Below are 12,198 nucleotides of genomic sequence, written 5' to 3' on the forward strand. Positions count from 1 at the left end.
ATCTCATCTTCTGGTGAGGCTCACTACAGCCTTCCGGTCTCGACATTGAATTCAGATGATCAGCTCTCCCCCACCTCGACCCATTTGTTTTCATCCCATTTCATTTTAACCATATTTTACCATGTCTTTCTTTCTTAATATATTTAACCACCCCCCCCATCTTATCCACCTTTCCTTAACCTTTCTCCTCTTTGCTTCTCCCTTCCCCTCCACCCACATCTGCAGTTCATCCTCTGATGTTAGTTTCTCTGCTGTTTGGCCTTTCACATCTTTTGTTCTCTCTGGGGACTGCCATTAACACTCTCTCCCCTTGGTTTCAGTGGCCATTAGCACCCGGTTTCCCTGGGTTTCTGTGGCTATGACTCATCTTTCATTCTCACTCCACAGTATAAATATTTCCCACTTTCTCTGTCTGTTACCTTTGACAAAGAGTCATCGGACTCGAAACGTTAGCTCTTTCCTCTCCCTACAGATGCTGCCAGACCTGCTGAGATTTTCCAGCATTTTCTCTTCCGTTATTATTATTTATTGTCCAGATTGCCTTCATTACTTAATTCTGGGATATTTTGTGAGCCATTTCTTGTTTGGTTCCTTGGGGCAGACCGAGTGCTGGTTCTAACCTTTGTTTTAGCTGCTGGGAGAAAGTTGAAATTGCATTCCAGTATTTTTATATGCAGGGAAATGTCTGATTTAATATGAAACCAAAGTTTGCCCAGCTTTCTGCCGAAAGAAAAGATTTGTATTCCGACAGCATATTTCTCACCTCCGGGTGTCCAAATTGCTTTACAGACAGTTTTGAGATGTAGTTAATACCTTCTCTCTACTTGCTAAAACTTTGCTTTCCTGAACATGCGTACTTTCCCAGTTTCTAAATTATTTCGCCTATTCCAATTTTACATCCTTTCGAACAAACAGATTTAAATATTACCAGTAAATATAGGGGTTCATTTAGCACAGTGGGCTAAACAGCTGACTTGTAATGCAGAACAAGGCCAGCAGCGCAGTTCAATTCCCGTACCAGCCTCCCCGAATAGGTGCCGGAATGTGGCGACTTGGGGCTTTTCACAGTAACTTCATTGAAGCCTACTTGTGGCAATAAGTGATTATTATTATATGGTTGTTAAATAGTAAGGAGGCATATTTTTTCATATCGAACAATATTTCATTTATTGAGAAGCTGGCTAGTGTACACCAATTAAATGTGTTCCACATTTTCTTTCATTTTCAGTTATTTTAAATTGGGTTACTCATATGGTGGACTGGTTACTCTTATGAAAATGCTTTTTTTTTTGCTGAAAACCCAATTTTCAACTGCAATAATAAAATGCCACCACATTGCCATGCTTAAATACATCAAAGGATGCACTTCAAAGGAAAGACACAAAATAAACAATTGCTTTCAGTTGTGGTGATTCTTGGAACATTTACAATTGCGCTGATGCAAATTGATTTTAGCAGAAACGTTAAGTCTAACCTAACAAGCACAATACTTATTGGACTTGGAGCACAATTTTCTGATTGTACTCGAAGCGTAGACTTCCATCTCATGTCATTTGTGCACTGTCTAAAGCCAGATCCTTGGCTCATCGTCCGTTGATGCTTCATTCTGAGCCATTTTCTTGGCAGTTTCTTTTTCCAATAAGGAACAATTTAGCATGGCCTAACCACCTACCCTGCACATCTTTGGGTTGTGGGGGGGTGAGACCCACGCAGACACGGGAAAATGTGCAAACCCCCGGGGCCAGGATCGAACCCGGGTCCTTGGCGCCGTGAGGCAGCAATACCGTGCCACCCTTTCTTGGCAGTTTGGGAGTTTGTCATTGCCTTCCCCACTCAAGGGGCAGGGTGAGGAAGCAGATTGCAAGTCTGCCTCACCCAGAACAGAAATGGTAGCACGGTAGCATAGCGGTTAGCACAATTGCTTCACAGCTCCAGGGTCCCAGGTTCGATTCCTTCTTGGATCACTGTCTGTGCGGAGTCTGCATGTTCTCCCCGTGTGTGCATGGGTTTCCTCCGTGTGCTCCGGTTTCCTCCCACAGTCCAAAGATGTGCAGGTTAGGTGGATTGGCCATGCTAAATTGCCCTTAGTGTTGGTTGAGTGGGGTTACTGGGTTATGGGCTTGGGTTGGGTGCTCTTTCCAAGAGCCAGTCCAGACTCGATGGGCTGAATGGCCTCCTGCACTGTAAATTCTATGATTTAAATAGTCATTCTGAACCACATGCTACCATCTTGTCAGAGAGCCAACTTTAATAGATACAGTACCACAATATGAATTTAGTGTGTCAGAATTATCAAAGTGCAAAAATCGTGTTCGAATGTTTAAATGGTGTAAATCAGAATCTTTCTTTTAATTTTATGAAATTTCTATTGATTTGTTCTGAGACTTTTATTTATTCTGAACACTTTTCAAACAGGCAAGGAAAATCTGTTTTTACTTTGAATTAAATTTTTCTAAGTTACTTTACTTTTGTCTTTTGATGCAAATCTTTGGAATCAATGCATTGATAATTTGGTTTGTTCATTGCGATTAAGAACAAAATCCAAATTCATGTGAAAATTTGAAATCTGAGAAGACTTGTTTAGCTAAAACAGGGTCCGTGTTATAATGACCAACTATTTTGAAAGCAGTGATGTGTAGTTTTTCAAAAACAATGGAAAAGTATTTGAAATCATTATGGTATAATTACCAGAAAAATTATGAATATTTCAAATACATTTGTAGTATAGTGCTGTTCTAATTAATTTTTTATTTTTAAAATAATTTTTATTCAAATTTTCACATTTTGATAAGTTTTCATAAAATACAATAATTTAAAAAATTATTCTCCTTAAAAAAAGACTATCATAACATAATTGCCATATTTTTACGCGAATAATGACTTACTCAAATTTCCTTAATAGCAAACCAAAAACATCAATGAAATTTAGAATTGAAAAGGTACTCCTGAAGTTCTGAGACTTATATTTATTCTTAGCCCTTTTCAAACAGGCAGGGGAAATCTGTTTTTACTTTTAATTCCATTTTTCTAAATTGCTTTACTTTTGCCGTTTGATGCAAATCTTATTGAAGCATTTTTCCTTTTATCTCCCATTAGAATCCATGTTGAGTCAATTTGTTGAACCAATGATCTGGGATTATAATGCCAATTTTGACATGCATAACATGGGTAAGTTGATTTGTTTCTTTTTCAATCTCCAACAGCAATTTGAAAATTAACCAAGTTTTTCTTGGGCATTTTGTGTAGAGCAACTAAACAGAGTGACATGCGCTGTGTATTTTTATACATTATTTTATATCTTTGAGCAGAAATAGTTCAAAATTTGTTAAATTGTAAATTTGAATTCGAAGTTTAAGTGAGTGAATTATTAGCTATTACTCCAATCAAAACCGGGAATATAAAATATGGTAAAGACAAGTTTGGTAAGTTGTATTTATAATTGAAGAAAGTCATGCATCAGGTAAGACAAGGGGCTGGATACACCGATTGCCAACTCCGAAATCGCGATTGACCGCAGAATCCCCGTTTACGCCTGAATCGGTTGTAGCTCCGATTTTGCGATTCTCTACCCCCTCAAAAAGGCGTACTCAGGGAGAATGCCATACGGACGGCCTCAGGACGTCACCTGAGGCCCTCCCTTGATGCTCCGCTCCAGATGGGCCGAGTCCCCGGGGCCTTCGCTCGCGCGTGCTCACACTGCTCAGGGTCCTCGCGTGGTGGCTGCGGACAGAGTCCAGCACTGCCACAGTCAGGGGGGAGTCGTTCCGCTGGCTGAGGGGACTGGTGGGGGGTGGTCCGGGGGTGGCGAGGTTGGTTACAGAGGGGCAGTTATTGGCAGGCCGGGTCTGCATGCGGCCGCTGCCATGTTACGCGACCACGGACCCGGCCTGCTCCGCAGATAAAGCCGGGGGCTTTACGCTGCCTGGCTGCTAGCCCTCCACCTGACGGAGGATCGGTGCGGGGGCAGCGCCAAGTTTCTGGTCGTAAGACCAGACGGATCCTGCAGACATAGCCGCAGGATCGGAGAATCCAGCCTAAGGTATTCCTATATATTATGTCTCGTAAGAACTTGTGTCATGACAATTTTTCAAAACAGTATAGTTAGATTTATTTATATTTGGCCTTTACCATTTCAGATCAAAAGCCATCAACCTGAAATTGTTGTTCTGTTTTTCTCTCCACAGATATTGCTGAGTATTTCAAACATTTTCTGCTTTTTCTTGTAATATGCATTTTTTATTGTGTGCTTTTAAAATAATTTTATGTTGCTTAATGCGTTTTAATGTTTCATGCACTTTAACTGTGCATTGCCATTGGCTTTGTAAACAAATGAACCCATTGAAAATGTGGCTTCTGAAGGCAAGCATTATTAATGAGAATTAATTTATAATTAAAAATGATAGTCACACAACAGCATCTGAAATCAATGGCCATAATTTTCCGGTCCTTGCCACTGCCGTAATCATCCAGTCCCGCCAAAGGCAGCCCTGCCCCCCGGGTTCCCCGACGGTGCAGCCGACGGGCAAGCCACCTCCGTTGCTGGTAAAGGGGTAGAATCCCGGCCAACAGTTTACGCTACGTATTAATAGGCTGAGAACAGCCTATCCTTTATTACTTTGCAGTAGGATTTATGCTCAAAGGTTTTGACAAGTACTTTTTTCCATATATGCTGGCAGTGTTAAAAAATAGTATGACAAATCATGCGTCCTAAACAGATGCCAATCTAATTTTATTCACTTAGAGCTTCTGATACAGAAGTACCAGCGCACTGGATTCTCTCATATTTGGTTTGCAAGTGCTTTCAAAGGAGCTACAGGTGCGGCTGTGGCTCTAACACCCATTAGCTATCACTTAGCTAATCACCTGCAGTGGTTGAAGGTAGCGGAAGCTCTCCCAAGGGATTCGATCCAGTTGTGCGGCATAGCACTCACTGGTTGGCAAAGGTACGTGAGAAAGGGCGAAACATGCAGAACTACGCTGTTACTGATATGTTTACACCACAACCTATCTGCCCGTTTTCTTCTATTGGCTCAGTAACTGTTGAACAGTTCACAGTCATTTAAATCATTTTTATCCTAGTTTTAACTATTAAATTTGGGGTGAAATTCCGCTCTATGATATTGGTATTAAATGCATTTGTGTGATGTTCTGCTGCCTACTATTTCAGCTATTTCAAAGTGGTTGCCTCTTAACTGCCCTCCTAAATGGTCTTGCAAACCACTCAGATGTGGCAATTAGGGATGGGCAACCAGTGCTGGCCTTGGCTGTGAAGCCTACATCCCATGAAGCAATAAAAGAAAGGAAGGCATTAATCTGAGTATTTTATATTGATCAACTCTCAAACAGTAAAGAGGAATTTCCTAGGCGCACATTAGCGCTGTTTGCTACACCAAATTTTATGCAATTTTTGTTGAGAAACCAGTTTTGTTCTCCGGCGGCTATACAGTTATATTAAAACAAAGCACTTAAAATTAGCGATAAGCGCAATTTGCAACAGCAGAGAACTGTTGTGCCCTCCCGTCTCATTTCATGTCTTATTGTATCCAGATCATTATTGTCTGTGAGTACTTCTGATTTTTCTCTGGAATTGAAAAACCTATCTATGCAGAAGCCCTGTCTCCTTAAACTCCTTAGGGGCTGGTTTAGCACACTGGGCTAAATAGCTGGCTTTTAAAGCAGACCAAGGCAGGCCAGCAGCACGGTTCAATTCCCGTACCAGCCTCCCCGAACAGGCGCCGGAATGTGGCGACTAGGGGCTTTTCACAGTAACTTCATTTGAAGCCTACTTGTGACAATAAGCGATTTTCATTTCATTTCATAAACCAAAGAGAAAATGCTGGAAAATCTCAGCAGATCTGGCAGCATCTGTAGGGAGAGAAAAGAGCTAATGTTTTGAGTCCAGATGATCCTTTGGCAAAGCTGTAAGTCAGAGAAAGTGGGAAATATTTATACTGTGGAGTTATTATCACTCTCACACCACAGTATAAATTTCATTCTCACTCCATGGTATAAATATTTCCCACTTTCTCCGTCTTATAGCTTTGACAAAGGGTCATATGGACTCGAAACATTAGCTCTTTTCTCCCCCTACAGATGCTGCCAGATCTGCTGAGACTTTCCAGCATTTTCTCTTTGGTTTCAGATTCCAGCATCCGCAGTAATTTGCTTTTAGCCGTGTCTTCTTGTTGCTCTTTCTGGTTATTTATTCAGATTGACATTGGAATTAATTAAAAAAATTAACACATGTTATAAGCCAAGCTGACGTTTTGCAAGCAGAACTGATCAGTACTGGTTAGAGAAGAAACTTTCATAGTCCCCACAGAGGGCCCTGCCAGTGCCAAAGGCTGCCATGTTAAAAGATTCGCCCTGCCCTCCACATTGACCCCCTTCACACACTCATCTGATTGGCCCTGGTGAAGCTACTGCACTTGCCTCTCCTCCAACATGGGGCGGGTGGGGGCATCCATCCCTGTTTTCATTCCTGGGTTAGTGCCAGCAGTGCCCACCATTCCCAATGACCTTGCTGGCAGCATCGGCCTCAATGGCAGACAAATATGTGTCTGAATGGGAATTAGCCTCATCGGGGCTCCCAGGAATGACCACAGCAACGTTGCCGCCGGCTATCCAGCTGGAGCTATTAAATTCAGCACTAGGTGTGCGCACAAATTGGTGACAAATAATCTAGGTAGTAATTATTTCTATATTTTGTCTGCTGTCTTGTTTTGCAAGATATGATCATTTCTCCGTTTTGTGTGAACTACTTCCTGTGGGGATTCCATCGTTAGCAGTCTGTCTGCAAACTCTGAAAAATGGTAAGGCATATTATATTTTAAATGCTTAACGATATTTTAGACAACCATTGGCTATTGCATTGTGAAGACCTTGGCATCTGCAGATGTCTTGGCATTGCTTGCAAGCGGGTTGCTAGCCAAGGGTAGATTTTGAAAAATGGGTATTTAGGAATACAATGCGCTCAGTCTGATTTAATCACTTGTTCTTGGTTGAGAATGAACTACTTGAGTGCATACCATTCTTGTAAAGCACTGTTGTAGACCAAATTCTCTGTGTTCTGACCATGGGCCGTGGATCCATAATCTGTTGTGTGTTTTTACCGTTTAATACACATTTAAATACAGAGTTACAAGCAACGTCAGGCTTACTAATTGCAAATGCCATTTCCTCAACCTTGGCCACTTTGCAAGTGAAAGAAATTTATATGGAAGTCATCACCATGTTTATTTCATATACTAGACATTTTTAACTTGGCACTGATAAGCCTTGCTCACCTCCGGATTTAGGTGCATATGTACAGCAGCAGTGAAGGTGGGAAGATTTTAGTACAAGTAAGAGAATGCATTGTGTAAATGATAGTTTCTTTAGAGCAGCGATTTAAGTTCCATAACTTCTCCTTTTCTACCAAATTCTCGCGTTTCCCACTATTTACTCAATAAAATACTTTGCTATTATTCACTTTCACAATAAATGGCAATCAGCTCCCAAAGTTAAACAATGTTTACTCCGTTTCAGTGTTTTTTTATTTAACGAATAACCTCCATTTTGAACAACCTCTCTGATGGAACCATCAATTCACCAGACACGTGTTTCCGATGTGAATCTAGGCTTTAATCGACTTACTTCAGAGCCAGCCTGTTACCTGTCGATGAACTCGTAGTGACCCAGGCTGACTCTGGACACGGGTACTTATACAGCTGCACTAGGGGGAGGAGTCGTGGGTGGAACCAAGGGTGCTCCCAGCGATAATCCCCCTAGTGGTAGGACAGCGCTACTGCGCTTACAACAACAGTGTGAATTAACATATATATTAACATATATTACATTCACCACACTCTCTTCCTACCAAAGCCCAAGTTTTGTCTTCCTAGAATGGTAAACATGCATGTAGTCAAATTAAATACACTATTTTAAAAGTGTTTCTTTTTTAAAGTTTGCTTTGACTCTGCCTTAGAATTCAAGCTAAGGCAGATAACCCACTGCCTTTAATCACCTGTACAGACACAAATTTGAAGCTACATGTGTTTAATGCTTCCATTACTAACTCCAGAGAGGAGTGAAGTACGTATCAGTAAATTGCTGGAAATTTTAATTGATGGTCACAATTTGCATTAATAAATGTCTGTGCACAGATTAATGTGGTAGAGCTACTTTCTAACCCTGACGCCACTTAAACATCAAGCAGCTTTCAGTGAGTGGTACTAAGCTTATCCCGTGGTCTCTAACCATTTATTTTTACTCTATACGCACTGCGGAGAGACGCATGTAAACTTTTGCCTTTAGTTTTAATTGACAAGATTTGGAGTATAATTGGATGAGTGAAAAATAAACTGTGTTGCTCCAATCCATAATATGAGTGCAAGTACAGAGTTTGAATATGAGCCAAGTGGGAAAAAGTGCAAGGACTGAATAGCCCCTAACTGTGAGTGTCCACACGGTCAATGATAAACCATTTTAATATCCAAAAAAAATAACATTTGTCATAGCATCGCTATCACATTGTCTCCTAGTCCAAAAGCAGGGTTGTTCGATTTTTGCATGTATTTTAATCAGTGCTACATTTATAATAATAGGACGTGCGGGAGGAATCTAAGATAAATATAATAATGCGTTTTAGTCCAAAATGAAGTACATGCAAAACTAGAACGAATTTAGGGCAAAATTTAAAGTTCTCGTCTTGTGCTTTTGATGGATACGTATGGGGATTTTTGATCTGCCCTAATTGTTCTACTGACATGGGTTTCTAGGCGAATCCATTATTTATAGAATAAATAAAAAATAAATACATAATCTTTATTGTCACAAGTAGGCTTACATTAACACTGCAATGAAGTTACTGTGAAAAGCGGAATTGAACATGTGTTGCTGGCCTTGTTCTTCATCACAAACCAGCTGTCACGCCCCTGAATAAACTCAGACTTGAATTTTAGTACAAGAAGTGTTATTACCCTGGCTTTTAAAAAATGACATTTTGCATGTTTCAAATTAGGTACATTCTCTGAAAGGGAAGAGGAATTTGTGAAAAACTGTCTTGGATTCAAAGGATTGATGATGAACTTTCCACGGTAACTGATCAACAGACTTCATTTGGATATTATCTGCCCTCTTGCATTTCAAATGCACAAATAAAATCTGAAAAAAATACATTTTTAGAGGGAACTATGATCCATTAAAAATCCACCTGAATTTCCTCCAGTTTAAGTTCAAATTTAAATCCGCAAAGGTTTATTGTTGCCCTGGTCTGTTTGGATTTGTTAATGTTCAGGCATCTATTACAGGAAGGACAGTTAAGAATATGGAAATTGGGGCGGTAGAGATTTGTGAAGATATTACAAAAATAAGAAGAGTTGTGAGTTGGGGCTTTTTCGTTGGGAGTAAGATGGTTAAGAGATGACCGGATAGAGAGTTTTATGGTTATGAAGGCTTACAATAATGGGCAGCACGGCCTAGTAGTTAGCACAGCTGGCTCGTGGCGCTGAGGGCCCGGATTCGATCCAGGCTCTGGGTCACTGTCCATGTGGGGTTTGCACATTCTCCCCATGTCTGCGTAGGTTTCGCCCCCCACTACCCAAAAATGTGCAGAGTAGGTGGATTGGCCACACTAAATTGCCCCTTAGAAAAAATAATTGGGTAATCTAAATTTGTTTTTAAATGAAGGCTTACAATAAGATAAATAGTGATAGATCTTTTTCACTGGTCAGTAAGGTGGTAACAAGAGGGTCCACATTTAAGTTGGTCGCAAAAGGAATTAAAAGGGTATCTAGAAAAAACTTCTCACATGGACAGTGGTTAGAATATGTAATTCCCTGCCACAAATGACTGTCATAGTGAATCCAAATATCTTTAGTACCGAACTTGAGTATTGCAGAAAATACTCATCAAATTGGACTTATCAAGGCAGCTCACAAGACATTCCCAACAGTAATGGCGAAGCAACAATTTATACTATATAAGAGAGTGCTGATTGGTTGGTGTGTTGCCATGGAGAAGGTAGCACAGAACTCTGATTAGTCAAGGCATTGCCCTGAGGATTGAACCACAGAATAGCTGTTCTCTAAGGTTTTGTTGAGGTGAAAAAGGTGCAATTTGTGGGCATGTTCCTTCTGTCTGCAAAGGACAGGGCCCAACGTGTGAATATATGTGGTTTCTAGCATATGTAGGTGAACCACTCTCTTCACATGCATTATAAATTGGCGTCTCCCCCTTTATTGTTGGTAATTACTCGTGGGCAAGCCTGAAGAGTGCAAGATGAAAAGCTTTGATAGCATGTTTCCTTTTTTTAGCACAACTCAAATTACTTTAGAATGGAATTACATCTAATTAAGAGTAATATTAAAGGGTTTGGAAACAAACTAGAGGGTGAGAATAGAAAAGCTGCCTTATGGAGAAAAACATTTGCACACCCTTGATAGACTGTTTCTATATTCTAACATTTGGTGCTTGGATTTTCTGGTCCCCCAGCCACGTGTTTCTCAGCTGTGCGTTGATCGCTGGCGATGGAATTCTCTCTTCCCGCCACCTGTCAATGGGATGTCCCATTGAAGCCATCCCACACCACCTGAAACCCACGGAGCAGAGGTGCGCTACCAGCAGGAACAGAGAATCCCAATGGCTGTAGCATTTCCTTTAAAAAAAAACATATTCTGAATGAAATAAAATGTTGAATATTATCAAAGACAAAGCTTTTGATTAAGCTTTGTTAAACATTCTACTAGATGCTTACACTGGTAAAATAGTTTTGAGGTTTAAGTTCCAGCCCAAAGGGGTCTTTGAAGGCAGGCGGCATGCCTGTTGCTTACCTGCCCCTTCCACTGCAATTTTACTGGTGGTGGGATGGGCCTTATGGCAGTGAGCCAATTGAAGCCCTTAAGTGAGCAATTAATGCCGACTTAAAATTTTTCTTCTGCCACCAGGATTGAACCAGGGACTAGAGTTGCCCACACCTGGCAGTTTTCTCCATGTGTTGGGGTGGACAGGGGTTGAATAACACCCTCCCCCCGCCCCCCTGGGGTGGAAGTGCTCCCCTCACTGGGATTTTAGCCGTGGAGGGTATGATGCAGTTTAGCAGTGATCAAAGCTACAACTCCCACTCCAATGAGATTAGTCAATTTCTTTAAACATTTTTATGATGGACCACCTTGCAACGATTGATAGACCATAAAAGTGTCAAAATCTTTGTTTGGTAATTATATCATATTCGTATGACAGCAATTCAATAAAATGTAATATTAAACAAAATCAGGACAAGTTTATTGAAATTAATTTGGGGCTTGCAAAAAACAAGCAACAGCTGACAGTTAAAATGTTAAATTGAATGGAAGGTAATGTATTTTTTTTTCAGCAGTGAAGATGCTGGCAATTTTCCAGGCAGTGACATATTCAACCGTGTAACTCAGATAATCGCCTTACAGGAGTCTGTTGATAAACTCCTCAAAGAAAACATGTAAGAGCTGCACCTTTTTCTTTCTTTTAATTTCATACATGTTGGCAGGTAACACATTGATTTTTTAAAAATGTATAAAGTGTTGAATACTATCTCCCTGTACACTAAGGCTTGGGACTTCAAGCTTTTTGGAGAGGTGTAATTTCAGTCCACTGTGCCAATGCTCTCTGCCCTGAAGCAGATTCCTGGCCTAGGGATTGTCTGTTTTGAATAATGGGGTCTGGTGCCTCTATTGGTGCGATGCTTCAGACTTGCCAAGGCAGACCTCAGGAAAATGTAGCCATCAAACTGCCTTAAGAATCTACCATTTAAAACAAAAAGAAATGTTGACAGCTGTTTCCGAGACTTAGGTGGAGCATCACCCCAAGAGTAATTATCAGAGATCCTTCTTGCAAAGCTTTGCTCAGGATCTCCACTAAATTGACTACACAATACTGGATGCTGAGGCCTAAATGATGATCCAGCTGCCTGGCATTCAGTTCAATAAGCAGCAGGAAATACAGCCGAACCACATTTTAATTCCATGTCTAGCAGCTGCAAAATCTAGCCTGTGTATTTATGATGACTTTTTTTTAAAATAATTTTTATTGAAATTTTTACAAAATATAAACATCTTAACTCTATTAACAAACAACCGCGGTAACAACCCAAGAACAATACCCCCCCAACTTCAAACAAAAGGAAAAAGAAAAAAAAAAAGAGCACCCAAACAACAAAAGGGAAAGAGATATCACCCGCCACAT

The 12,198-nt window shown here is 40.6% G+C and overlaps 1 protein-coding gene across 7 annotated transcripts in view; it reads left to right on the top strand.

The window, feature by feature from the left end:
* The window catches only part of LOC119953164 (hexosaminidase D-like), a 60,539-nt gene that overhangs the window by 25,935 nt on the left and 22,406 nt on the right, over positions 1-12,198 (top strand). For 6 of the 7 annotated variants that reach the window (XM_038777101.1, XM_038777106.1, XM_038777105.1 and 3 more), the window contains exons 7-11: positions 3,097-3,168; positions 4,742-4,943; positions 6,730-6,812; positions 9,002-9,077; positions 11,354-11,455. In XM_038777101.1, coding sequence (XP_038633029.1) covers positions 3,097-3,168; positions 4,742-4,943; positions 6,730-6,812; positions 9,002-9,077; positions 11,354-11,455 — 535 coding nt within the window. The remainder of the gene's footprint in view (positions 1-3,096; positions 3,169-4,741; positions 4,944-6,729; positions 6,813-9,001; positions 9,078-11,353; positions 11,456-12,198) is intronic. The other variant, XM_038777103.1, reaches the window with a different exon arrangement.

The sequence above is a fragment of the Scyliorhinus canicula genome, chromosome 18 (genome assembly GCF_902713615.1).
Source record: "Scyliorhinus canicula chromosome 18, sScyCan1.1, whole genome shotgun sequence".
Taxonomy (NCBI): Eukaryota; Metazoa; Chordata; class Chondrichthyes; order Carcharhiniformes; family Scyliorhinidae; genus Scyliorhinus; species Scyliorhinus canicula.